Source organism: Balaenoptera physalus (assembly GCF_965194825.1).
Source record: "Balaenoptera physalus genome assembly, chromosome: 12".
In the NCBI taxonomy this organism is placed as follows: Eukaryota; Metazoa; Chordata; class Mammalia; order Artiodactyla; family Balaenopteridae; genus Balaenoptera; species Balaenoptera physalus.
The window spans coordinates 91,481,479-91,508,900 of record NC_138897.1 but is presented as its reverse complement, the minus strand read 5'-3'; the positions used below and the strand labels follow the sequence as shown (position 1 = coordinate 91,508,900).

Genomic DNA, 27,422 nt, shown 5'->3' with positions numbered 1-27,422 from the left:
GGGTAACTCTGATCTATGCGGGGAATAGACTAGGGACAAAAGCAAAAGTGAGAAAACCAGTGAAGAGGTGACTGCATCTGTCGGAGCAAATGATGATGGGAGCTGGGGTGGTTGGATGGATTTTTGGTGCATCTTAGAGCAAGACTTCCTGATGGATGGTTTTTGGGTGGGAGAGGAATGGAGGAATCAAGCATGACTCAACTTCTTAGCTTAAGCAACTCACCCCGCCGTTTCAGCAGCGTGCTTGGGTTTTCTATAAAAAACCTTTTCTTTTATTCTTCTTACCTTTAAAATCAAAAGAAGTTGGAACATTAGCCAAGGGTGTGGCGTTCCCAAATTCCAGACTGAATCAGCCCATGCTGCAGTCTTCCCTGCGTTCATGGGCCCCACGGGGCTGGGGACATCTCTGGAGCCCTCGGATGCAGGGGGTAGGAAGTGACTGATTGGAGTGGGAAGGGTCTGGTCCTGTCCCAGAACCCGGCCTCAGACAGGTGAATCAGCCTCCTGGCTCATCTGGTCAGAGGTGTGTTTCCTGTTATCACAGGGGGAGGGACTGGGTTTTGCAATTCAATGGCCAGGTCAAAATTAATGATTAACTTGCGAAACTCCTGTCCTGTGTGCTCTGAGCCCAGTGGGAGAGAAATGTGAGGACACTGGCCTGCGTGTTGATGCAGGACCTGTGGCTTGGTCTCTTCCGGCACCTGTGGCATCGGGGTGATATTTGGCCCTCGATCTTCAGTGTCTGTGTCTGTTCAATGGGCCTTTGAGAATTTAATGAGGTAAGGTAGGTGGAAGTGTTTTGCTAGACCTGAGCAGTGCTTTACAGATGGTGGATAGGATTCTCCAGCTCCCCGACCCTCCCCCCAGCTTCTCAGGGGCCCCGTCTTGTTCATCTTTAAATTCAGAACATACCATCTAGCACGAGGTGGGTGACTGTCCACAGAATGACCTGAGTCCTAATTAGGTCAGAGCAGGCTCATTGTAGGTAGTTCCCCAAAGGCTTCGTGGAGGAGGTGGCACCTGGAGAGTGGGGTTTTGGATTTGGCAGTCAAGGCCATCCTGGGAGCAGGGAGAGTGCCGTGGGAGGGCAGTGGCCACTTGTGGGTTCAAGCGACACCCTGATCACTTCGCTTTGCCCTGGCTTTTTGCCCCTGGGTTGGGCTGAATAGGGTCCCCCCCCAAAAACGGTATGTCCAAGTCCTAACCCCCGTTACCTGCGAATGTGACCTTATTGGGAAATAGGGGCTTTGCAGATGTGATTAAGGTAAGGGTCAGGTGGGCCGTAAGTCCAACAAGAACATCCTTATAAGAAGAGGACACACAGAGGGGGGATGTGATGACAGAGGAAGAGGTTGGAGGGATGCGGCTACGAGCCTAGGAATGCCTGAGACCACCAGGAGCTGGACGAGCAAGCTAGGAGCCTCCCCTGGAGCCTTCCGAACGCGCACGGCCCTGCCCACACCTTGATTTCGGACTTCTGGCCTCCGGAACTGGGAGAGGATACATGATTTAAGTCACCCAGTGTGTGACTGTTCCAGCGGCCCGAGGGGCCTAACGCAGATGCTTTACTGCTCGGGAGGTGGGTGAGAGGAGGCTTCCTAGTGGGTGGTTTAACGGGGGTCACGGACTTCCTGGCCCTCGGGACCCGGCAGGAGATGCTTTTTCTGGCCTCTGTGAGCTGAGGTCCCGTGCTCTGGCTGCTGGCTCCTGAGGGTGAGCGTAGAGGTCCCTGGAGTCATGGGGCCCCTCGCAGCCTCTGCCTGCTTCTCTACTCCAAGCTCATCCCATGCGTGTGCAGGAGGCCTGCCCGGCTGGCCTGAGGCCCCTGGAAGGACAGCCACGTGAGGCCTGGGCCTCTCCCCTGCCTTCCGCTGGCCTCTCTGTGAAGCAGAAGGCTGGTCTGGTGTCCCTCACCCCGCATCCTCCGGGCCTCAGGACATCTGCTCTGCCCCTTGCCCGGGCAGGGTCGTCACTGCCTGGCCTGGAAAGGAGATGGGGTCCGTTGGAGGTGGGCCCACCCTTGGATGGGATAGCGGTCTGAGTCTCATCATTCGTGTGCCCCAGTCCTGAGGCTGTGGCCTGGCCTGTGACGTTGCAGCTCACATTTTTATTAAAATGGTAATTTTTAAGATTTATTTAATTGAGACATGAAATTTTCATTTGTTCCATCACACGTCCACTGAGCTGCTTGGGCCCGAAATAGGCCATGCTCTTTGTGTATTTAAAAAAAAAAAATTATCTCGGGAATTCCCTGGTGGTCCAGTGGTTAGGACTCCACGCTTTCACTGCTGTGGGCGTGGGTTCAATCCCTGGTCAGGGACCTAAGATCCTGCAAGCCACGAAGCACGCCCGCCTCCCCAGATTCCCTCAAGTATGAGCTTTTAAAAACATACACAAAGGAGAAGGCAGATCACCGCTCCCTAGACGTTTCTACTTTGATTCTATTTGTTCCCGAGCTCACATTGCTGAGCACCTGCTGAGTGCCAAGCACTGTTCCAGGCCCTGGAGATACAGCTGAGGATCCAGTCCTGGTGGGTTTATGATCTAGCGGGGCAGACAGATGAAGAACAATAGACACAATTAATTATAATTATGCTGGAAGATGACAAGGACTACGGAAAAACCAGAGCAGGTTGCGGGGTGTTCAGGAATTTGGAGGTGGATGGGGTGGGTCTTCCTGAGAAGGGGGCATGTGAGGAAAGATTAGGAGGGGCGAGAGATTGGCCATGCTGCTACCTCAGGAAAAACATTGAGGGCAGAGGGAACAGCCCATGCAAAGGCCCTGGGGCAGGCGTGTGCCTGCATATACAAGGGACAGCAAGGAGGCCAGCATGGACGGGCTGAGTGAGTGACAGGGACATGGTAGGATGTGGGGCCTGGAGAGGCCACAGGGGGCCAGACCAGATGGAGGGACTTATAGACCAATGCTGAGCTGGCAGCTTTTAGGTTAATATCATTTTCAAGAAATAAAATGTTCCACATTATTTTGTGTGTTTGAAAAATTCATGTGAAGAGCCAATAGTGACTGTTACCCTTCTGCAGCTTGTCTTTTTTTTACTCAAGATTCTTTCTCTGAGTCTTATCCAGGTAGACCCGGTCCTTTTGTTTTGCCTGATACAGTTGTGTGCAGAAGCCCGATTTATCTCTGGCTGAGAATCTGCTGAACTGTCTTTTCCTTTTCGAGATTCGACGATTCTTCTTTTTTTTTTTTGGCTGCACCGCGAGGCATGCAGGATCTTAGTTCCCCGACCAGGGATCGAACCTGTGCCCCCTGCAGTAGAAGCTAGGAGTCTTAACCTCTGGACTGCCAGGGAAGTCCCTCGACGATTCTTTTGCAGCCCTCTCGCACGCACATGGGACTGTCTCTAGGGCAGGGTTGTCCAGCTGTGGGCTGTGATCCGATAGGGGGATGTGAGATGATTGGGGTCAGTGGGGACCAACACTGTGAAAACAGAATGGACCGGGAGAGAATATCTGAGGAGCAAATAATCCGTTGGGAGTGTAAGTGGCATCATATTGAAAAGGCGGGTGTTCTTTCCTGAAGCTTGTTTCAGTCGCCCCAGGCGTGTAGGTCGTGGTCCTGGGCGGGGCCAGCAGTGTCTGAGAGCCAGTGTGCAGAGCAGGGGACCGCAGGGTCATGGGGGCGTGCCGTGCTCACGTTCTGGGGCACCTGCGTTTCCCCACACCTTTACCCGCACTTGGTTTTCTCAGGTGACTTAATTTGTGTCCATCTTTTGGGAAATATCTCGTTTTAATTTGAAGCTAATCTTTTTCCTTTTTTAAATTGTGGTAAGATTCACTTAACATAAAGCTCACCATTTAAACCGTTAAAAAGCGTACAATTGAGGGGCTTCCCTGGTGGCGCAGTGGTTGAGACTCTGCCTGCCAATGCAGGGGACACGGGTTCGAGCCCTGGTCTGGGAAGATCCCACGTGCCACGGAGCGACTAGGCCCGTGAGCCACAACTACTGAGCCTGCGCGTCTGGAGCCTGTGCTCCGCAACAAGAGAGGCCGCGATAGTGAGAGGCCCGCGCACCGCGATGAAGAGTGGCCCCCGCTTGTCACAACTGGAGAAAGCCCTCGCACAGAAACAGAGACCCAACACAGCCATAAATAAATTAAAAAAAAAAAAAAAAAAAAAAAAGCGTACAGTTGAGTGGTATTTAGTACATTCACAATGTTGTGCAGCCATTACCACTGTCTAGTTCTAGAACATCTTCATCACCCCAAAAGGAAACCCTATACCCATTAAGGGGTCACTCCCCATGCTCCCCTGGCAACCACCAGGCTGCCTTCTGTCCCTATGGATTTGCCTATTCTTCTTTTTTTTTTTTGACCGCGCTGAGCAGCTTGCAGGATTTCAGTTCCCCGACCAGCAATTGAACCTGGGCCACAGCAGTAAAAACCCGGAATCCTAACCACTAGGCCACCAGGGAACTCCCTTGCTTATTCTAGACACTTCACATACATGGAATCATACAGTGTGTGTCCTTCTGCGACTGGCTTATTTCACTTTGTAATGTTTTCAAAGTTCATCCATGGTATATAGCCTGTGTCAGAATTTCCTTCTTCTTCTTTTTTTTTTTTTTTGGTTGTGTTGGGTCTTCGTTTCTGTGCGAGGGCTTTCTCCAGTTGTGACGAGCGGGGGCCACTCTTCATCGCGGTGCGTGGGCCTCTCACTATCGCGGCCTCTCTTGTTGCGGAGCACAGGCTCCAGACGCGCAGGCTCAGTAGTTGTGGCTCACGGGCCTAGTTGCTCCGCAGCATGTGGGATCTTCCCAGACCAGGGCTCGAACCCGTGTCCCCTGCATTGGCAGGCAGATTCTCAACCACTGTGCCACCAGGGAAGCCCAGAATTTCCTTCTTTTTTAAGGCTGAATAACATTGGATACACCACATTGCATTTATCCACTCATCCATCGATGGACACTTGGGTTGCTTCCACCTATTGGCTATCGTGGATAATGCTGCTGTGAACATAGATGTGCTCATATACACCCTTTTAAAAAAGGCTTGATGAAAATGTCCCATCTCTTGATTTTAGTTGCCACACTGGTGAGGTATATACATTGGATAAATCTCAACAAACTACACATAAAAAGGATGAATGATCAAGACCGCGATAACATTTTGCTAAGTGAAAGAAGACATATGTGGCCTTTAGTGTCTCTGCTTGTTTTTAAGAAATACAGAATTACGGACACATTTGAAGACTTGTATGATTCTCTTTATCTGAGAAAAGGCAAATCCATAGAGACAGAAAGTAGATTGGTGGTTGCCAGGGGCTGGGGCAGAGAATTGAGTGCTAATGCGGTTTTGTTTTAGGTGATGAAAATGTTCTGAAATTAGATGGTGGTGATGGCTGCGCAACTCTGAGAATAGACTAGAAACCATTGAGTCGTACGCTTTAAATGGATAAATTGTGTGGTACCTGAATCAGATCTCAATAAAACTGTCAGAAAATCTTAGTGTCGTGTTTTCAAGGTTCATCCATAACATTCATCCTTTTTAAGTGTAGTTTGATGAGCTTTATCAAATGTATACATCTCACCTGTTTGGCAACCAAAATCAAGGGATGGGACATTTTCATCACCCCAAATAGCTTCCTGATTTCCTTTTGCAGTCAGCTTCCTCCCTCCCCCGAGCCCCTGGCAACCACTGACCTGGTTTCCGTCCCTAGAGTTTTCCCTTTTCCACAATGTCATATAAGTAAAATCATATAGTATGTAGTTTTTTGTATCTGGCTTTTTCAATTTAACATAGGCTTTTTTGTCTAATTTTTTTTTTTTTTTTTGGCCTCGCTGTGCGGCATGCGAGATCTTAGTTCCCCAACCAGGGATCGAACCCGTGCCCCCTGCCTTGGCAGCTCAGAGTCTTAACCACTGGACTTCCAGGGAAGTCCCTAACATAGGCTTTTGAGGTTCATCCATGTGGCGTTTATCAGCAGTTGGTTCCTTTCTATTACCGAGCATTTATTCTATTGTGTGGTTGCACAGCAGTTGGTTTATCCATTGTGGATGTTTGAGTTGTTTTAAAAACATATTTGTGATCGATGGACGTTTAGGTAAGTCATGCTCTTAAAGGCTTCCTAGCCTTTGCAGAGGCTTGGCCCCTGCCAGGACCGCCCTCCCCATCTTCTTTTCCTGGCAAAGCCCAACGCCTTTGTTCAATCCCCAGCTCACATGCCCTCTCTTCCAGGCAGCCCTCCTGACTGTCCAGAATGAGCCTGGAGAATCTGGTTGGATAAAAGGGAGTGGCGTCCAACGAGGGATCACCTTGGCCTTCTCTCTCAGTCTTTGTTTTCGGGCTGTGATCTTTGACCTTAGGGGAGGGGGCAGGGATAGAATCAGATGTTAGTCAAAAGGCCCTGAGCTTGGCCTGTGCACTGTTATCTAATCAGCTGCCTGGTTCTGATGCCTCTGGTCCTGTGGATCAAAGTTATCCTGTGGATCGCAGGCAGTGCAAAGTCCAGCCCCCACTGGAGGTGGGGCAGTGACAGGGGGAGGAGGAAGGGCTGGTCACTTCGTGCCAGGTAACTGCATGGTTGACCTTCTGGGTCCCCAGGCTCTACTGGACCCTGTTCTAAGCACTTTACCTCTACACACCCACTTATTTTGGACGCTATCATTATACCCATTTTATGGATGAGGAAACTGAGGTGCAGAGAGGATCAGTGACTTATCCCAGAAGGTAGAGCTGGGTCACAGGAGATTGCCCAATGAACACGGGTGGGACCCCAGAGCCCCAAAACCCCTTCTGTTGGAGGGAGAGACACATGGCTTCATCTGGTGACTCATCAGTTTGGCGCTGATTTATCCCTGAACCGGGTGGGCAGGTCAGGAGATTAGGAAAGCACAGAGGGATTCCGGAATTCCCAAAAAGCCTTCTCCGGGTCCAGGTAACTTTGCCAAGAAACAGGGCTGGGGGAGGGAGGCAGGAACTGGAAACTTTTTAAAATTTTAAACCACTTTATTGAGGTATGATTGACATTTAAAAAAGCTATATGTATATAATTATGCAACTCGATGAGTTTGGAGAGAAGTATACACCTGTGAAACCATCACCACGATCTGTGCTGTCAAGACGTCCATCACCTCCGAAAGTCTCCTCCCAACCTCTTTATTTATGTTTGTTATTATTATTACTATTAGTAATAGTAGTAGTAGTAACAGTAGTTATGCATGATGAATAAGAGTTAGCAATACTGCATTGTATATTTAAATATTTGCTAAGAGGGTAGATCTCACGTTATATGTTTTTCCTACCAAGTCCAAGCTTGCTCTGCTCGCCGCGCGACAGGCCAATAAATCGGAGACGAGGTGTTGAGGCAGGGAATACGAATTTTTTTTTTAAACATTTTTATTGGAGTATAATAGCTTTAAATGTTGTGTTAGTTTCTGCTGTATAACAAGGTGAATCAGCTATATGTATACGTATATCCCCATATCCCCTCCCTCTTGCGTCTCCCTCCCACCCTCCCTATCCCACCCCTCTAGGTGGTCACAAAGCACCGAGCTGATCTCCCTGTGCTATGCGGCTGCTTCCCACTAGATATCTGTTTTACATTTGGTACTGTATATATGTCCATGCCACTCTCTCACTTTGTCCCAGCTTACCCTTCCCCCTCCCCGTGTCTTCAAGTCCATTGTCTATACGACTATTCATTCATTGGTAAAGCCAGCAGATGGAGAAGACAGCCGACTAATGTCTCAAAGTAACCATCTTATCAGGGTTTGGATGCTAGTTTCTTTTATAGCACAGAGAGGGGGAGGAGATGAGGAAGTAAAGTAAAAAGGCCATAAGTTTTGCGAATATCCCCTGGAATGGCCAGCCTCAGGGAGGGGACGTGTTCCTTTCTTCTTTCTTGCAGCCATCCCCAGGTGGACAGGGTCCGTATGCTTCCCTGAACAAAGGCACTTTGGTTTAACATTCAGGCAGAGGGGCAGGGTTCCCCGAGGCAGGTCATTATGTATAGACAGTATCCTTTTAGTGAACAAAAGCAACAGGAAGCAAAGGTTAAAGTAAAAGAAACAGATCCAACAGGTAGTCAGATTTGGCTCTTCCCTGTTACATTTTATCCCAAACACGTAAAAAGTAGGAAACTGGATTGATGTCGCGTTTTCTCCCGGCCGAGTGCGCTGAGTGAAGCCAGGACAGGCGGGCCCCCTACCTACTAGCCCCGTGTGTATCTGTTCTGTGGATGGGGGATGGAGAGAGGGCATGATGGCACCGCCCCTCTGTCGCTCCTCCCTGTGGGCCTATCTTGGTTGCTTTGGGTTAAAATTTGAGGATTTCTGGATAAATAAATAAATTAAAAAAAAAAATTGAGGATTTCCATCCTGCATGACTGACAACCGCCCCCCCCGCCCCTCCCCCCGCCTGCAGCCCCCCCAGCAGCCTCCAGGCTGACGTTTGAATTCCACTCTCCAAGCCTGTGGCTGGTGGGAGGGAGCGGGGGAATGGCCTCTGGGGTGGGACCTGCTGTGGGCCAGTGGGGAGGGGGAGAGCTACCCAGCCTCGCGGGCCCCAGTCCCGCCCCCGCCGTAACACGGAGAGGAGATGGTGCAAAGGGGCATCCCAGCGGTCCAGCCGTGGCCTGAAGATGTGCGATCTGCCTCCCGGGTGTGTTTGATTTTGAAAAATAAGTTGCTGCCATTGAAACAATTGGGAGATGCCATAGAAACATCTGGATTTCTGGCAGCTCACAAAACATGGGAGGAGCTGGAAAAACCCAAGCCCCGGGGACCTCAGGGGCCCGGAGAGAAGTTGCAGCTGCTGCCTTTGTTTTTGGGGGTGGTGACCCCTTCCTTTCACCATGTCTCCCCCCCACCTCCATGCTCACCCGAATTGCCCTCTTGGTTGTATGTGTCAGGACTGAGCCGGGGACGGGCCCTCCCTACAGCTGTACACGGGGACTGCCACTCTGTTCCTCCTCCCCTTCTCCTGGCCGGCCCGGGATGTGCCCTCATTGGGCTCTGCAGCTCTAGAGCTGGGGGCTGGGAGGCCCAGATGCTGGCTTCCCCCTCCCTGCCTTAAACTCGGGAGAGGAGCGCTCAGGGCCGGCCCCCACCAGGGTCTTGTGGCCTTTTCCCTCGCACGGAAGAGGTCAGCTGTCACCTGTCACAGTGAACCCAGGCTCCTCCTGCACCCCGCACCGAACTCCCTCACTTACGTCGTCATTAAAACTGACAAAGGAAACCAATAATAATAACAGTAATAATAATGATAATAATAATAATAGTAGTGGCTGCCTCGAAGGATCGTGGTGCTAGTCAGGGAAGTGACAATGCAGCGAAGAGTCTAGAACAAGCACTTGACACACAGGCCCGCTTGGGAAATGCTCGTGGTTTTTTTTTTTTAGTTTTATATTGGAGTGTAGTTGATTTACACTGTTGTGTTAGTTTCAGGGGTACAACTAAGTGATTTATATATAGTAGTGTCTATATGTTAATCCCAACCTCCTAATTTCCCTTTGGTAACCGTAAATTTGTTTTCTGTGTCTGTGAGTCTGTTTCTGTTTTGTAAATAAGTTCATTTGTATCATTTTTTTTTAGATTCCACATACAAGTGATATCTTTGATATTTGTCTTTCTCTGTCTGACTTACTTCACTTAGTATGATCATCTCTAGGTCCATCCATGTTGCTGCAAACGGCATGATTTCATTCTTTTTTATGGCTGAGTAATATTCCACTGTATATGTGTACCACATCTTCTTTATCCATTCATCTGTCGATGGACATTTAGGTTGCTTCCATGACCTGGCTAGTAAATAGTGCTGCAGTGAACACTGAGGTGCGTGTATCTTTTCGAATTAGAGTTTTCTCCGGATACATGCCCAAGGGTAGGATTGCTGGATTATATGGTAATTCTATTTTTAGTTTCTTGAGGAACCTCCATACTGTTCTCCATAGTGGCTGCACCAATTTACATTCCCACCAACAGTGTAGGAGGGTTCCCTTTTCTCCACACCCTCTCCAGCAGGGAAATACCCTTTTTTGTTGCTTTGTACGAACCATGTTTACTAGTCACCTTTATTTGCAGGTACTGGATGCTCGGGTTATAAAAATGATCCTTGTGACTCCCGTAGCTGGTAGGAAGACGTGTTTATCAATAAAGGATTGTTACACCTGAAGGCAAGTCTCTGATCTCCTGATATTTTCAAGAGAACCCTGAAGTCCAGATTTTATGTTAAATCTCCCAGTTTTTTGTTCTTGGCGATGAGTTCAACTTTTCTTCATTTAAATGCCACGTAGGTCAAATGAGGCACAGCTGAGGCTACAGAGTCACTGGCCCCATTGTACAGATGGGAAAACTGAGGTTCAGGGCCGACTAACTTGCCCGGAGGGCCCTCGGGTCAGACTCCCTCCAAATCTGCTCCTTCCCAGAGCCTGCCAGTTGGGGACATGGGGCCAAGCCTGACCTCCAGCTCCAGCCTTCTGCCTCCTCTGGGGCTGCTGCCCATTGGTTCTGGGACAGTCTGTTTGGGGACAGTGGGGGTGGCTGTCCTTGTCCTGGAAAACCACGTTCAAAGAAAGGGTGAGGGTGACGCAAGCTGCCCAGACATCTAGCTTTGCAACATCGAGCGTCTATCTGATGGGCTGGGTCAGGCTGGGCGGGGGCGGGGTTGGGTGGCACTTGGGGGACCTCCTGTGTCACTGGGACAGGGAGCTCAGAGCTGAGGAGTGAAGCAGGGATTAGAGGCCAGTGTATCTGACAGACAGACTCGCCGAGTGAGCGTCAGACCTGTTATCTTCCGCCGTTTAAGGAAATCAAGTTTTGGCCAAGCCTTATACATCTGGAGATTTATAGTTTATATAAATTTCTGCCTTGCTGGCTTTTCGTGGAAAACTGCTTCTGTTCTCATCTCCTTCTGCTCTCCCCCTCATAGGCTCTGCTCTGGCCATGCTGGCCTCCTTGCTGTTCCTGAATGCTCTGTCTCAACTCCTCTCTGCCTCAGGGCCTTTGCACGGGCTGTGGCTTCTACATGGAATTACCCACCACCACCAAATACACGTGTTCCCCTCAGTGCCCTTAGTTTTTAATTTTGGTTTAGTTTTGGTCTTTTGTTTTTCCTTACATTTCACCTGCCTGACTCCTCTGTTTAAAATTGCAGTCTTCTTCCCTGTCCCTGCTGCGTTTTCACTACGCCCTGTCACATAGCATGCACTTTACCCTAATTATTGAAGACCTTTCCCCTACTGGAATAAGAGCCCCACGACGTTGGAGATCTGGGTCTGTCTTGTTCGCTCTCCTATCCCCAGCTCTTAGAAGAGGGCCTGACATGTAGTAGGTGCTCAATAAATGTGTGTTGACAGACATAGAAAACAAACTTATGGTCACCAAAGGGGGAAATGGGGTGGGGAGGGCTAAATTAGGAATTTGGGATTAACAGATACACACTACTATATATAAAGTAGGTAAACAAGAAGGACCTACTGTATAGCACGAGGAACTATATTCAATATCTTATAATAACCTATAATAGAAAAGAATCTGAAAAAGAGTATATATATATATGTAAAATTGAATATTTTGCTGTACACCTGGAACATTGTAAATCAATTATACTAAAGTTTTTAAAAAATGTGTGTTGAATGAATGAGTGAATGAATGAATGATGCATTTGGCACACAGAGCCCACTTTCCGCTGGGTGCCAAGTGCTGTGGTCAAGCAGCGGCCACCTCCTGGTCCCCCAATCAGGCTGCCGTTATGAAAACACATTTTAAAAATAACACACAGGGGCTTCCCTGGTGGCCCAGTGGTTAAGAATCCGCCTGCCAATGCAGGGGATACGGGTTTGATCTCTGGTCCAGGAAGATCCCACAAGCCGCGGAGCAACTATGCCCATGTGCCACAGCTATTGAAGCTCACGTGCCTAGAGCCCGTGCTCTGCAATAAGAGAAGCCACCGCAATGAGAAGCCCACACACCGCAACCAACAGTAGCCCCCGCTCGCCGCAACTAGAGAAAGCCTGCACGCAGCAACAAAGACCCTACGCAGCCAAAAATAAAATAAATAAAAAATAAAATAAATTTATAAAAAAAAAATACCACATAAAAATAATATTACCTATTAACATTAATTATGGCAACTCCAGAGCAGCATTCCCACCTCCTCCTGCCCCCAGAGCACCCCCTCCAGGGAGCCTCTTCCCTGATATGCCTGTGGAGTCTGCAGCACAGGCTGGCACCGGGCAGCTGTTTTGGAGCCGTGTGGTAGGGTGGGTAGGTGGGCAGGCACCCTGGCCCTCCTCCTAACTGACCTGTTTGTCTCATCCCCCACAGAATGTGCGCATCGACCCCAGCAGCCTGTCCTTCAACATGTGGAAGGAGATCCCCGTCCCCTTCTACCTCTCTGTCTACTTTTTCGATGTCATCAACCCCAGGGACATCCTCCAAGGTCAGAGGCCGCAGGTGCGGGAGCGCGGACCCTACGTGTACAGGTGAGGATGAAGGGGGCTGGGCTGGGACTCAGGTCATCACCCCATTTTACAGATGAGGAAGCAGGCCCCTCGCAGTAGTGGGGCTTGTTCAAGGTCACTCTGCTTCTCCCAATCTGGTGCTCTAGCGCTTGAGACTTGGAGAGCGACTGCCTGGCTTTGCCACTCAGCAGCTCTCTGACTGTGGGCATAGGCCTTTCCTTCCCTGTGCCTCAGTTTCCCCCTCTGTAAAATGGGGATGACAGTACGCACTGTGGGTGGTTATGAGGATTGGATAAGATGGTTAGCGGAAAGCCCAGCACAGTGCCTGGCATGTAGTAAGTGCTCAATAAACATGAGCTGTTAACATATTATTGTTACCTGAGTTCAGCTGCTTGCCGCTCAGAAGGCCGCCTTCCCTGGCGGTCCAGTGGCTAAGATCCTACATGCCGTGAGGTGCGGCCAAAAAGTAAAAAAAAAAAAAAAAAAAAGGCAAGTGTTGGTTGGAAAGGAAAGGTTGCTTTATTCAGGAGGCCGGCAACCTGGGGAGAAGGCGGACTCATGTCCAAAAACCAATTCCAAAGTTTCTGCTTGAGCATGGAAGTTTTTAAAGGGAAATCATTTGGGGATGGGGTCAGAGCCTTCATCATCTTCCACTGCGTGCAAAACTTTCTTCTGATTGGTTGGCGGTGAGGTAACAGGGCGGTGTCCCAGGAATCCTGTGCTCGGCCTGAAGTTACCATCCTCCACCTGGGTGGGGGCCTTAGTTCCTACAGAAGAACTGAAAGATAGTGTTCTGTGTATCCCTCGAGGGGGAACCAGGACCCTGCCCCAAGGCGGCACTATTGTCTCCTGACTGCTCCTCCTTTGTTTCTGCATCCCCTCCCTCCCCTGGTTAGCAACTGCTTGAATCTAGCCTTCGGAACTCAGGGGAGGTCAAGGAGGCTGAATGAAGCCTATTTCCCGCAAACAAAAAATGGGGACATGGAAGGGATATGTTGAGGTCCTGCTCTGTTCCATTCTGACCACTGCTGCCGCAGCCGCTTCGTTTGATCGTTTTCTTTGGGAGGGTGCAGATCTCCAGTGGCTACTGGGCTCGTTGGATTGGCCCGAGCAGTTTTCCAAGAGGCAGGGAGGCCTGTCGGAATACGAGGCCCGATTTCTTGTTCTGCCCGTCGTGCCCTCAGGAAACTGCGATCCTGGCTTAGCTCACCCGTGAAAGGCTTCTATGTCAGAGCTGAGTCTGGTTTGCCAAAGTTCCTATTTATTCCTTCATTCCGTAAGCGTTTATTGAGTGCCTCCTGTGTGCCAGGCACTGTGCCAGTTCCCTGTTTTTGTTTTGTTTTTTTAAATATTTATTTATTTATTTGGCTGCGCTAGGTCTTAGTTGCGGCAGGCAGGCTCCTTAGTTGCGGCATGCAAACTCTTAGTTGTGGCATGCGTGTGGGATCTAGTTCCTGGACCAGGGATCGAACCCAGGCCCCCTGCATTGGGGGTGCAGAGTCTTAGCCGCTGGACCCCCAGGGAGGTCCCCCAGTTCACTGTTAAAGGCAGACAAAAGCCCCTGCCTCACAGAGCTGACATTCCGATGGGGAGTGGGGAGGGAATAAACAAGTGGACAAGTAAGGGAAAACCAAGCAGCGTAAATGCTGGCGTGTTAGGAGTGAGGGGGATAGTGGGAGAGAGGAGGCCCGAGAACGAGATGGGGTCAGATGGTGAGGACCCCGGAGGCCACAGTAGGAGCTTTATTTTATCCTGTGTGCAAAGGAGGGTAGTGGGCGAGAGGATGACGTGATCTGATTTCCCCTTTCCAAAGATTCTTCTGGATGCTCTGTGGAGAACAGTTTGCAGAACAAGAGAGAATAATGACAGCATAACAGCAATGAAACTTGCAGCTGATTTGTAATGTTTTCTATGCATCTGACAACCATTTTAATTGCTTGATGTGCATTAACTCACTTAATCCTCACAATAGGGACCTAATGAAGTAGGTTTTGTTATTACTCCCATTTTATTTTATTTTATTTTTGGCCTCGCCCTGCGGCATGTGGGGTCTTAGTTCCCGACCGGGGATTGAACCCATGCCCCCTGCAACGGAAGTGCGGAGTCTTAACCACTGGACCGGCAGGGAAGTCCCATTACTCCCATTTTATAGGTGGGAAAACTGAGGCTGGGGTAGTAAATGGTGGAGACAGGATTCAAGTCCCCACCCTCTGTCTTCAGAGTGCATATTCCTAACCACCATCCTCCCCGCCTACCCCGGAGGAGCAGGGCAGCCCGGGAAGAGACTGATGAGGGACAGCGGTGGCTTGGCCAGGGGGAGGGGACGTGTTGGGATTTGGTTACAGAGGCTTTGGTGCCGTGTCCCGCAGTGGGCAGGCGGCAGGAGGACAGATGGGGGGAGGCGGCCAAGCTCGGTGCAGACATCCGAGGGCCCCTGGCTCCCAGGCAGCTGACCCACCGGCTTCCTCGCCCACAGGGAGTTCAGACACAAGAGCAACATCACCTTCAATGACAACGACACGGTGTCCTTCCTCGAGTACCGCAGCTTCCAGTTCCAGCCTGACAAGTCCCACGGCCTGGAGAGCGACAGTATCGTCATGCCCAACATCCTGGTCTTGGTGAGGCGCCCCTTCCGTCTCTCTGTCTGCCCCCTGTACCGGTCAGTCCCTTGAGGGCACAGCCTGTGGCTCCTGCGGTGACATTAAGCCCAGCGGGCTTCCTGGGCGCATCCTGGGCTCTGGTTTGGGGATATTGGCCAAAGTCATGGTCTTCCTCGTTTCAATTCTGCAAATCTAAAATCTCCAAAAGGAGGTACTGGCGGGGGTGGGGGCTGAATGGGGGTCCGTGTCGTCGTCTGTGGTGTTCAGGGGGAGGTGAAGGGCAGGGCGTCGTCCTCTGCAGGAGAGAGTCATGGTAGTAGCTGGATTTGCTGCCTGCCATGAGTGTCGGGGTCCCCAAGGCCACCCCCAGGTTCGCTGACTCACTAGGCGGGCTCACAGGGCCCAGCAGATGTGGCCCTGCTCTTGGCTATGGCTTGGTAGAGTGGAAGGAGACAGAACAGAATCAGCAGAGGGAAGGGGCGCGTGGGGTGGAGGCCAGACGCAGGCTTCCAGAACCCTCTCCCAGGGGAGTCACACAGCACACGCTGCATTCCTTCAGCGGTGACTTGTGACAACACAGGCGGGTGTCCTCCACCAGGAGCGCCCACTAGAGACTCAGCGTCCAGGGTGTTTACTGGGGGCTGGTCACGTTGGTGCCCTCTGCCTGCCACGGACCCAGATTCCAGGAAAGCAGGTGGTCCGCGTAAACCACGTTGGTACAGTCCAGGCGCAGTGAGCTCCTCTTAGTTAGGGGGTGGTGGGAGCCCTCCTAAAGCCAGCATCTCAGACACCAGCCAAAGGCCAGCCTGGCCAGGAGGCCTTTCTAGAGAGCGCAGTCTCAGGCCTGCTGGCTGAGCATCTTGCTAACACTGCGTGTTAGAACTTGTGTTTAAGGCTGTACACATGTTACCTTGTTTAAGGCTGTACACATGTTACTTGTCAGCGATCCCATGATCGTTAGGTACCATTATTTTCTCCATTTGTAGAGGAGGAGAACTGAAGAACAGAGAGGTTAGGTGACTTACGTAAGGTCGCTCAGCTAGTGAGTAGCTGATTAAGGTTTTGAACCTACGAAGTTTGGGCTATGAGTCTGCCCTCTGTGGCACTCAGCCCTCCATTCAATCCTCTGTCCACCCAGTTGAAGGTCATCAGGCGTTTGCTCTGGGCCTGGCCCTGGGCCGGGCTCAGGATCAGACGTGAAGGCACCTGGTCAGTCCGTTGGGTGGACAGGACAGAAGCTCAGAAAATGCAGCCCAAAGCCTTGCAGCTGCCCCCCTCAGAGATACGCATGTTTTGGCAGTGAAGTCATTTTCTCCCACCGAGCCGGTTGGCAAAGACTGTGTGATAACGCCCAGGGCTTAGGAGCGTGTGTGGAAACAGATACTGTCGTTAGGCACGGAACTGGTATGAGCTGTTGGAAGGTAGTGATTTTCAATATAAATTGCACGTGCCTTTGACCTCAGAAATTTCATAGGTAGGAATTTGTCCTCTTGACAGAATAACACATGTGGGCAAAGATGTTTGTTCTCAAGGATATTTATTTCAGCAACGTTTTCAGAGCAAACATCTAGAAACAACCTAAGCGTGTGTTATGTGGAGTTATGTTGTGATAATCTACTGCGGGCGGGCAGTGGGCTAGTATACAGCCAGCAAAAGGAGGCAGGGCCGCAGGGGGTGTCATGGAACAGTCTCTTAGTTCTATCTAACCGGGGAAAAGCAAGGGGCAGAACACATGCGTGAGGCCCCGACTTATAAGATTTCTAAAGGAGAAATACTTGCACGCACACACCCACTTACGCACAAGCGCTTTTACGTGCCTAGACCAGGGTGGGCTTCTTCTGTAAGAGGCCAGATAGATATTTTAGGCTTGGATGCCTAGATGTTCTCTGTTGCAGCTGTTCAACTCTGCCAGTATAACACAAAAAGCAGCCCAAGACAAAAACATAAATGAGAGTGGGTGTGGCTATATTCCAATGAAACTGTTTCATGGATACGGAAATGTGAGTTTCATATAATTTTCATGTTTTTCAGAGTAGTCTTCTTTTGTTTTCCTTTCAACCATTTGAAAATGTAAAAAAACATTCTTAGCTCCCGGACTGTACAAAAGCAGGCCGTGGGCTGGCTTTGGCCTATGGGCCATAGTTTGCTGACTTCTGGTGTAGATTCTCTCTGCAGGAAGACTCAAGAATCCAGAGCAATGGGTTGCCTTGGGGGAGAAGAATGGGAAGAGGAGGGTCAGGCGTTGGAGAGGGACTTTTATTTTGTATCCTTTTATGATTTTTAAAAACCATCTATTTATTACCTTTAAAAAATCATAATGTTAAGGAGACCCTTGTGAGTTCCCATGGAATCAGACCTCTGTGTTTTAGGAAATGATGGCTCTGTTCCCTTTTCTACAGGTGGAGATTAGCTTTTGGATGAGATGCCTTTAAAAAATAAACCAAGTGCCAAGACAGTATCTCCAGAGGAAAGCAAAAATTAGAAAATAAGTTCACCTAAATTCTAAGCACCCAGATATTGGGTAGAACAGGTGCTTGGGGTCTTGGAGTTTGGGAGGGAGTTTGCTAAGGAAGTGGAGTAGAGTCTCCATGAAGATTCTTTTGGTTACAAGGTCATAGTAAAAGGTGCTCTAAATTGGCGTAAGCAAAAAGGGTATATGTGGGCTCTTGTTACTGAAAGGGCAGGAGTTGGTCTGGTTTCAGATGTGGCTTGATCCAGAGTGCAAACAAGGTTGCCTGGATCTGTGATGGTTCCATGCTCTGGCCGACCTGCCCCTCAGGGTGGCTACAGCCTTGCACACCCCACGTTCAAGGACAGCCACAGGCACTTCCCCTCTCTACCCCATGGTCCCAGCCGACTGGCTCCTTGTGGCTTGTTGGCTCTGATTGGGCTACATACACATAGAGAGGAACGTTTCTTTCTTACTGTTTTTTAAAAAAATATTTATTTATTTGGCTGCATTGGGTCTTGGTTGCGGCATGTGGGATCTTTCGTTGCAGCGCGCAGGCTTCTCTCTAGTTGTGGTGTGCGGGCTCCAGAGCGCACAGGCTTAGTTGCCCTGCGGCATGTGGGATCTTAGTTCCCCAACCAGGGATCGAACCCGCGTCCCCTGCATTGGAAGGCGGATTCTTAACCACTGGACCACCAGGGGAGTCCCGAGAGGAACGTTTCTGAATGGCCAGGCCTAAGCCACATGCCTGCCTGTGGGGCTAGGGGTGGAGTTAACTTGGCCTGAACTCAAGAGCACAGGTGGTCCTATTGCTGAAGGATCAGGGAATGGTTCCAGATGACCCAGACGCCCCTCATGTCCACTGCAGGGACCCTTCTAGGCCTGAACATTTCTCTAGATGGGCTGTGCCTTGAAGCCTGGCTTGAAGTTCAGGGAGGACAGACCAGCTGTGTCTGGCCTCTAACCCGTGGTGTCCCCTGGCTCTGCAGAGTGCAGCAATGATGATGGAGAATGGGCCCATGAGCCTGAAGCTGATCATGACCTTGGCGTTCAGCACCCTTGGTGAACGTGCCTTCATGAACCGCACTGTCAGCGAGATCATGTGGGGCTATGAGGACCCCCTCATCCACCTCATCAATAAGTACTTCCCAAACATGTTCCCCTTCAAGGGCAAGTTCGGGTTATTTGCTGAGGTAAGTGTGGCCCAGTGAGAAGTTCAGGGCCTCTGTCTTGTCCTCCACTGACACAGCCTGGGAACCGGTTACCAGCTCGCTTTTGGAGCTGGCTGGGGGCCCAGGAGCTGTGGGTTGTAAATTACAGAAAATCTAACTCAAACTGGCTTAAGCAAAATAGAGAATTCATTGGCTTATATAATTGAAAACCCTAGGGGTGGTTTCAGGTGCAGCTTGATCCAGGCTCAAATGATGTGACTGGTGCTGAAAGAAAGGGGAATGGCTGCTGGGGAGGCAGGTCATACATGTCAACTATAGCATTGCTCTGAGTTGCCTGCTTTTTCTTAATCTTGACCCCTGGTAACCTAGTAGGGTCAGTGGTTGGGATCCTGAGTCATGATCTGATGTAGAGTCAGATCCCTGACCTTGGCTCCCTCAACCACAAATTGTAACCAGCCCTCTGAGTTGCTCCAGCCTCAACCTCCTTTTGGGGCTCCGCTGATCTGGCGTTGGGGGCAGTGGGAGGGAGAAATCGTGATTCTGTTCTGGGCACTTGATAGCTGCTCAGTACATTTTTGACTAGGATGACAGGTTCTGGGTGTGTGGGTAAGTTGGCAAGTTTAAGGTAAGTGACATGATTCTTGTCAAAGCAAACTGTAAACTTGTAAACAAATGAAAGTTATTACCAATTGAGTAGCATGTTAAAACTTATTTTTGAGTATGTATAGTGGAAATCCCAAAATAGCAGTCCAGCAGTGACTGTTCAGTGTTCCTGTGGTGGTTTCACACTCGTCAGCGATCTAGAATTCTTCTACTACTCTGCTTTGTCCTCCTGAGGGTGTGGTTTCCATACTCAAGATTTCCACATGGTCCAAGATGGCTGCTAGAGCACCAGCTATCACATCCACATTCTAGGCAGCAGCAGGAAGGATGAAGTGGTGGGGGTTTTAGGGGCAGTCAGGGGAGTTGAGGACAAAACAGCATGTCCCAGCTGTTTCCCTCTTCAGGAGGGAGAAAACCAATTTCCACTTGCTTTCCATTGCCCAGAACTTAGTCATGTGGCTACACTTAGCTGCAAGGCAAGCTGGAAAATGTTACCTTTTAGCTAGTGTGTTGATGCCCTGAGTGAGGTTTGGGTTTTGTTATGAAGGAGAAAGGGGAGAATGGACTTTGGGTAGTGACTAGCAGTCTCTGATACACTTTGTCTATTATAATTATTGTGTTAGTATCCTTTTGGGTGAGCATTTATTAATAATAATAACAATAATAATAATAAAGCATTTTGAGTTCTTATTATTTCTCAGACACTGTGCTCAGCAGTTTTTACACATTAGCTCTGTTAATATTCTCAATACCTCTTCGTAGTGGCTCTTGTTACTGCCCCTTATATTGGCTAAAATTTGGGCTCATGAAGCTCCGAATGGACAGGTGACAGAACACACAGATATTAGGAAGCCAGAGCAGCCTTTGAACTTGGGCCCTGTTGGCCTAACCAGTCAGTAATCGATGTAGCTATTCGGCCACTAAACAACCCCTATTGAGTTCCTAATGGGTGCTACACCTTACATTGTTTGGCGTCCTCGGAGGTAAAAGGGTGCTTTCTAGATTTTACCCAGCAGTCACTCATTTCTTTGTACGCTTTGCATGTTTTTGCTCTGAATTAGAAATCTTTTTCTAAGAAATACCCTCAGAGTGCCAAAGCCTGTGCTTCCTGTCTAGAAAGTACTTGATAAACATCATGTCCTGTGTGCCTGTATGCTTCAGGATACGCCAGGTTTAGCAGCCCCCAAATCTCAGTGGCTTAAAACAACAAAAGTTTATCTCTTGCCTCTATGCCGTGTCCAGTGCGGGTGGCCAGGGGGCCTCTGCTCTTCGTTGTCACTCAGGGACCCAGGCTGAGGGAGGCTCCAGCTGGACACACACTTCCCTGGTTTCTGTAGCAGCGACAGAAATTTGCATGCACTGGATCTTAAAGCTCCCACCTGGAAGTGACAAACCACTTCTCTCCTCATTGATCGTTTTCACTGATCAAAGAGGTTACGTGGCCATGCTTTATTTTCATTTGAGGGGAGTAATGGGGTGACCCTACCATTCACCTAGGAGGAGAACCAGACTCTCCTAGAGTCTGGGAGGGAAGGTGGGACTCTTTCTAGGACGGATGCTGTCATCAGGGGAGGGTCCCTCCTAGAAAGCCCCCAAGTCCTCCTCCTCTTGACCCCCAGGTGCTGGGGATGCAACGGTGAACAGGATAACGAGGCCCCTGCCCTCCGGGTGAAGAGGGAGCAGCCTGTAACTAAGCGGGCTGGCTTGAGTACTGGTCCCCGGGTCCTTTGCCTCCATCCTGGGGCTTAAAGGTGTCATTCTCTGCCGTTGTCTGCAGCTCAACAACTCCGATTCCGGGCTCTTCACCGTGTTCACGGGGGTCAAAAACTTCAGCAGGATCCATCTCGTGGACAAGTGGAACGGGGTCAGCAAGGTGAGGGCGAGAGGCGCCGGCCATCCTGTACAGGGGCCGGGTAGGGATGGCAAGGGCTGCCAGGGCCGGCCACCCCGTGCACCTTCTTCCTCTTAAAACAGGGGCTTGGGATTGACATGTCCACACTGCTATATATAAATTAGATAACCAACAGGGACCTACTGTATAGCACAGGAAACGCTGCTCAGTATTCTGTAATAACCTAAATGGGAAAGGAGTTTGAAAAAGAATAGATACACGTATATGTATAACTGAATCACTTTGCTGTACACCTGAAACTAACACAACATTGTTACTCAACTAGGCTCCAATTAAGAAAAGAAAACAAAACAAAAACAGGAGGGGGTTGCATCCGCAGGGGAGATGATCTCAGAGTTGGGGATTTTACCTGTGTTTAAGGCTCAACTAGGACTTCCCTGGCGGTCCAGTGGTTAAGACTCCGGGCTCCCACTGCAGGGGGCGCGGGTTCAATCCCTGGTCGGGGAAGTTCCGCATGCCGCAAGGTGCGGCTAAAAACAAAAACAAAAAAAAAACCCCCAAAAACCTAGCTCTTTGTTCCGGGTATGTGTGTGGGGCATAGACACTGACTATTTACGTGTATGCTAGGAACAGAACTGTTTCTTTGATGCTTCACTTACAAGAATGCTTCAAAGATATTACACTGATGATATAACCATCCATTGCAATAAAAGATTATTGAGTAGGAAAAAAAATTACGCTAGAAACACAGGAAGACATTCGCCTGAAAAAATAAAATAATAGATATAAATTGCACTTTGTACGACTTTACACACCCAGCCCCACTCCCACCTGAGTCACAGAGGAAACCCAGAGTTATCAGCGTTGGGTGTATTCTTCCTGTCTATTTGTATCGATTTGCATGTGCGATTTTTTTTTTTTTTTCCCCTCTTGGAGCAGAATGAAATCATCCTATGTGCATTGTTTTGCAACTTGCTTTTTTTACCTGGTGGCCTTTTGTTATCATGCACGAGAATGATTGTGCGGTGGTGGTGTTCACACCTTCCAAACGCTCATCTGGGTGATGGTGGCAAAGACTTGAGGGGGGAGGACAGGTTATTCCCCATCAGTGCCCAGAGTGGCAGGGTTACCATTTGCAACCAGTAATAAACGTTCCGAATGGGCGCTACTGAAATTCTCTTTGGCTTGCTTTTTCAATATAAAAATGTACAGGGACTTCCCTGGAGGGCCGGTGGTTAGGACTCTGTGCTTCCACTGCAGGGGGCATGGGTTTGATCCCTGGTCGGGGAACTAAGATCCCACATGCGGCCAAAAAAAAAAAAAAAAAAAAAAAAAAAATATATATATATATATATATATATATATATATATATATATATAAATGTACACATGCTTAAAAACCTTCTCCTAGGACAGAGGGGTAGAATGTGAGAAGTCTGTTCTTTTTTCTGTCCAGGTCTCACTCCCCAGAGGCAACTACTGTTTTGAGATCTGGTAGCCACCATTATTATTTTAAATATTTTATTTACTGGGCTACCTTCTAACTTGATCTGTTTTCAGGAAGTGTCCTTCCTCTCTGAGAGGTGAAGAGGTCAGTGTCCCCTGCTCACTGTGGTCCTTGGAGATGTGAGTGACAGGTCCATTTTACAGATGAAATAACTGAGTCCCTAGCAGAATTGCACATTCAGGGATCCATGGTTAGGGAGTGGGGAGCTGCAGTCGACAGTGTCTCTGGCTATCTGTCTACACAGCCTGCTCACCTTGCACCAGGCTGTCTCTCCGAGGGGACAGGCTGCTGTCAATTGGGTGGTGACATCCCCCAGGGCACATGGCCCGTGAAGTCACAGCTCCAAGTCAGGTAGGAAATGCCCAAGAGCATTTCTTTAAGAGGCCTTGCGTCCCCACAGGTCAACTTCTGGCATTCCGATCAGTGCAACATGATTAATGGGACTTCCGGGCAGATGTGGGCACCATTTATGACTCCTGAATCCTCGCTGGAATTCTACAGCCCCGAGGCCTGCCGGTAATTACCCTGACCTGGGACATTCCGGGCCTCCTGGGAAATCTGCTTTGTGGCTGCTCAGAGCCGAATCAAGTGGCTTTTGGCGTGAACTTGCAAAGCGCTTGGCTCTCTGTGTGTCCACCGGCCCTTGGCGCCATCTTGAATTCTCTTTGGTTGCACCATGAAGAGCCAAACGCCAATTGCTGGTGCTTTTGCAAGGCCCAGAGAGAGGCTGCTGGCGGTTGTTGGAGCTCGGTCGTGGTGGGCAGGAAATGGGCAGGATTGCAGGGGACCGTGCAATAAGGCAAGCGATGGGCTCCCTGTGCTGTTTGCCTGGCTGCCCTAATTTCCCGTCGGATGCTGCGACATCTGGATGCCTTTCCTGCAGCCCCTTCAGTCTCCAGAGTAGCAGCCTCGGAGGTCAGCTTGGGGCTGAACAATTGCAGTGGCCCCGGCCGAGGGGTGAGAAGAGACAGTGGCTCCTAGAGCTCTTCTCTGGGTGCTGCCCTGTCCTCGGCTTCTCTGTTCAGGCCACTCTGGAAAAACGCTTTGCTTGGGATCTCACTGATGTGAACTCCGACCCACCTGCCTCCCCAGCAAACCTTGATGAAGCCCTGTCTGTGCGAGACACTGGGGTCCCTGCAGAGACAAGATGGACCCCATCTCTGTTCCCTGGGAGTCATGTCCTGGCGGGGGACTCAGGCCCATGCACCCCAGGGGAGTGTCAGAGAGCGGAGGTGCTTTTGCTCCGCGTGTGTTCACTTCTTAAAGTTAGGAATTTCAACCTAGAGGAAAGTTGCGAGAATGTGCAACTTTCTCCGCATGGCCTTCCCCAGTTTCCCAGTTGTTTCTCTTTGGCCCCTTCTGCTTTATCCTCATCCCACACTTCTCTCTTTCTCTCTCTCTCCTTCTGTATATTTTTCCTGGACCCTTTGAGAGTACATTGGACGCCTAAATACTTAAGTGGGTGTTTTCTAAAAATGACATTTTCTTACATAACCACATCATGTCACCAAAATGAGGAAATTTAGCATTGACGTGTTACTATTGTCTAGGCCAGCACTCTCCAATAAAGATATAATTCAAGTCCCATCTGCAGTTTAAAACTTTCTAGTGGCCGCATTAAAGAGAAGTAGCGAGAAATAGGTGAAATTAATTGTAATGATGTTTTGTTGGACCCAGGAGATCCAAAATGGTATCATTTCACAATGTGTAAACAAATGTAAAATATTGAAGAGCGGTTTTCCATTGTCTGGGGGTATCAAGTCGCAGAAATGTGGAGTGCATTTGACACGCAGAACTGCATCCTAACTTGGACTGGCCTTGTTTCAAGGGCTCTAAGGCCACGTGAGCAGAGCGGCCCCCGTGGACAGCACGGGCGGAGCGGTTCTGATCCACAGCCCATGTTCGAGGTTAGAAGTGCCTTTGAGAAATATGGCAGGGTGAGCGAAAGGAGAGGGAATAGGGTGTCGGCCACGGGGCTGCTGCCTACGGAGCTGACAGCCGAACCGCGACCTGAGTGAGGAACTGAGGTCTGACGTGGGGATGAGAGGAACATTCCAGGCACCAGGAGCGGCAGATACAAAGGCCCTGGGGCAGGATGGAGCATGTGGGAGGAATACCACCTGTGGGGTGCAGCACAGGTGGGCAGGGGCCGGACCCTCTACAAGCTCGTGGGCCATGGTGAGGACATTAGATCTTATTCTAGATTAGACTGGAAGCAATTGCAATTCTAAGTGGGGTCGCGATATCTTCTGTCCTTGTTTTAAAGCTCCATCTGCTTGCGGAGAATGGATTGGCGTGGGGGGGGAGGCAGGGAGACCCATAAGGGAGGTCACTGCAATTCGCCAGGCGAGAGACAGCGGCTGCTGGGACCCGAGGGGGGGCGGGGCGGCCGTGCCCGTGGGGCGTGGCTCAACTCGGGCCACCCACTTCCAGCCACCGCCTTCTGGGGTGCCATCCTCCATCGTTTGTCCCCGCAGGTCCATGAAGCTCATCTACAAGGAGCAGGGGGTGTTCGAAGGCATCCCCACCTTTCGCTTCGTGGCTCCCAACACCTTATTTGCCAACGGGTCCGTCTACCCACCCAATGAGGGCTTCTGCCCGTGCCGGGAGTCCGGAATTCAGAATGTCAGCACCTGCAGGTTCAGTATGTGTCATTCCCCGTGGGAGGGCGGGAGGGTGTGGCCCGTGATGAGGGGCTTATCTGTCTGTTTACTTCATGGCCTCTGTACTCTTGATAATCCCATTAGGCTGGAGATAAAGTGGGCAGCAGAAAGATAACTTGAAAAAAAAAAATGCTTTGGGTATATCGGTTGCTGTCGTAATAAATTCCCACAAACCTGGTGGCCTAGAACAGCACAAGTTAATGATCTTAAGCAGTCCCGTAGTTCAGGAGTCTGACACAGGCCTCTCCAGGCTAAGATCCTGGTGTCAGCAGGCTGCGTTCCTTTCTGGAGGTTGATGGGGAGACCCCGTTTTCTTGCCTTTCCCAGCTTCTAGAGGCCCCTAGAATTCCTCGCTCAGGGTTCCCTCCCTCTGTCTTCAAAACCGGCAACATCACAAGTCTTTGATCCCACTCCTGTGGTCACATCTCTTTTTCTGAAGCTCTTCTGCTTCCCTTGTCCAGTTTTAAGCGCCCTGGAGACTATATCAGGCCCACCTGGGTAATCTAGGCCACTGCTCCCTATTTTTAGCTGATTAGCAGCCTTTGTTCCTCCTGCGACCTAATTCCCTTTGTCGTGTAACCTAACTTATTCACAGGTCCCGGGGATGAGGATGTGGACGTCTTTGGGAAGGGCATCGTTCTGCCTCCCAGGTCATGATAGGTGGCTTGAGAGGGAGGCTTCGTGGGGAGGACCTTCCACCCGACCTGGGGAGGGAAGGAAGCTGGCAGCAGCCCAACGGTTCCGTGAAATCTTGTTCCGCAGTGTGCAGCTGTGGGCTTGGATGTGGCCCCTGGCGCTGGCACTCTGTCCTCTGACATCGTCAGTGTTTTCCAGCTGTGTGCCAGTCCCCGAGACGCCCCGCCTCACATGCTCAATTTGGACACTTGGACGTCAGCTCGATTTCCCTCTCCCAACCCTCATCCAGGTCACCAGCGAGCCCCGTGCGCCCTGCCTCCAAAGTAACTCCTGCATCCTTGCTTTCTTCCATTGCCCCGCCGCCTCGTGGTCCAGGCCCCTTTAGTTGGCCCTCCTCTTGCATTGTGGCCGCCCTGTGTACCATCTGTTTCCCAGACTGTCCAGTGCGGTCACCGCTGGCCTCGTGTGGTTATTTAAATTGAAATCGGGGACTGCCCTGGCGGGCCAGTGGTTAAGACTCTGTGCTTCCACTGCAGGGGGCACGGGTTCGGTCCCTGGTCGGGGAACTAAGATCCTGCATGCTGCACAGTGCGGCCCACCCCCCCAAAAAAGATAAATTGAAATTGGTTTGAATGAAAGCAAATTAAAAAGGCAGTGCGTTCCTTGCACTGGCCACATTTCAGATGATCCCCACCCACACGTGCCTAGTGACTGCACTGTGAGACGGACAGTGAAAAAAAGAACATTTTCATCATCGTAGAAAGTTCTGTTGGACATCGTTCCAGCGAGCAGCCCAAGGGACCTTTCAAAAACTCGGATTGCCACCCAATCCTTTGCTTGAAATGTCTACTAGTGCCCCGTGCGTGTAGAGCGAAATCCCTACAGAGGCCCCAGTGCTGTCAGGATCTGACCTCTGCCAGTCTCTCTAATGTCATTTCTTTCCATACTCTCCCCACTGATATTCTTCAGCCCCGCCACCTTCTCCCTGTTTCTAGGATGTATCTCGTTTGGTCCCGCCTCAGGGCCTTTGCATCAGCTGTTCCCCAGGCGGCTGTAGATCTGTGTGAATCATTCCCTTACCCGCTCCTGGTCTGTTCAAATGCCACCTCCTCAAGGAGGCCTGCTCTCTGATTTCCCATCCGAAAGTTGCTCCCCTGCCCCACCTCCCGGCTGCTCTCTGTCATTTCACCCTTGATCGTCTTCCTGGTTCTCATCACTCCCTGAAATCACTGAGTGTGTCTTTTATTTTACTTATCGTCTGTCTCCTGTATTGGATTGTAAATACCGTATGCAGGGCTCTGTCCTTAGCTTCTAGAATTGGGCCCGGTATGGAGTGGGTGCTTACACAGTGTGGGAACACATGGATGTGTGGGTGTATCTTGCACTGAGGGAAGTGAGGCTCAAGGCTAGGGTGTGACACCCTAGCTGGTAGGACAAGAAGCTACTCCTTATCTTTCGAGGTCTTGACTTCTGGGGCCTGTCGGGTTGGAACCACATTTCCGGCTGGAGATGGGAA

The 27,422-nt window shown here is 50.2% G+C and overlaps 1 protein-coding gene across 6 annotated transcripts in view; it reads left to right on the top strand.

Annotated features, from left to right (window-relative positions):
• Positions 1–27,422, top strand: part of SCARB1 (scavenger receptor class B member 1) — a 78,191-nt gene that overhangs the window by 29,631 nt on the left and 21,138 nt on the right. For 4 of the 6 annotated variants that reach the window (XM_082418274.1, XM_082418273.1, XM_082418275.1 and 1 more), the window contains exons 2-7: positions 12,288–12,445; positions 14,901–15,042; positions 18,463–18,666; positions 21,026–21,121; positions 23,008–23,123; positions 25,085–25,251. In XM_082418274.1, the coding sequence (XP_082274400.1) occupies positions 12,288–12,445; positions 14,901–15,042; positions 18,463–18,666; positions 21,026–21,121; positions 23,008–23,123; positions 25,085–25,251 (883 nt within the window). Of the gene's footprint in view, positions 1–10,043; positions 10,136–12,287; positions 12,446–14,900; positions 15,043–18,462; positions 18,667–21,025; positions 21,122–23,007; positions 23,124–25,084; positions 25,252–27,422 lie in introns of all 6 variants that reach the window. The other 2 variants (XM_082418276.1, XM_082418277.1) reach the window with 2 other exon arrangements.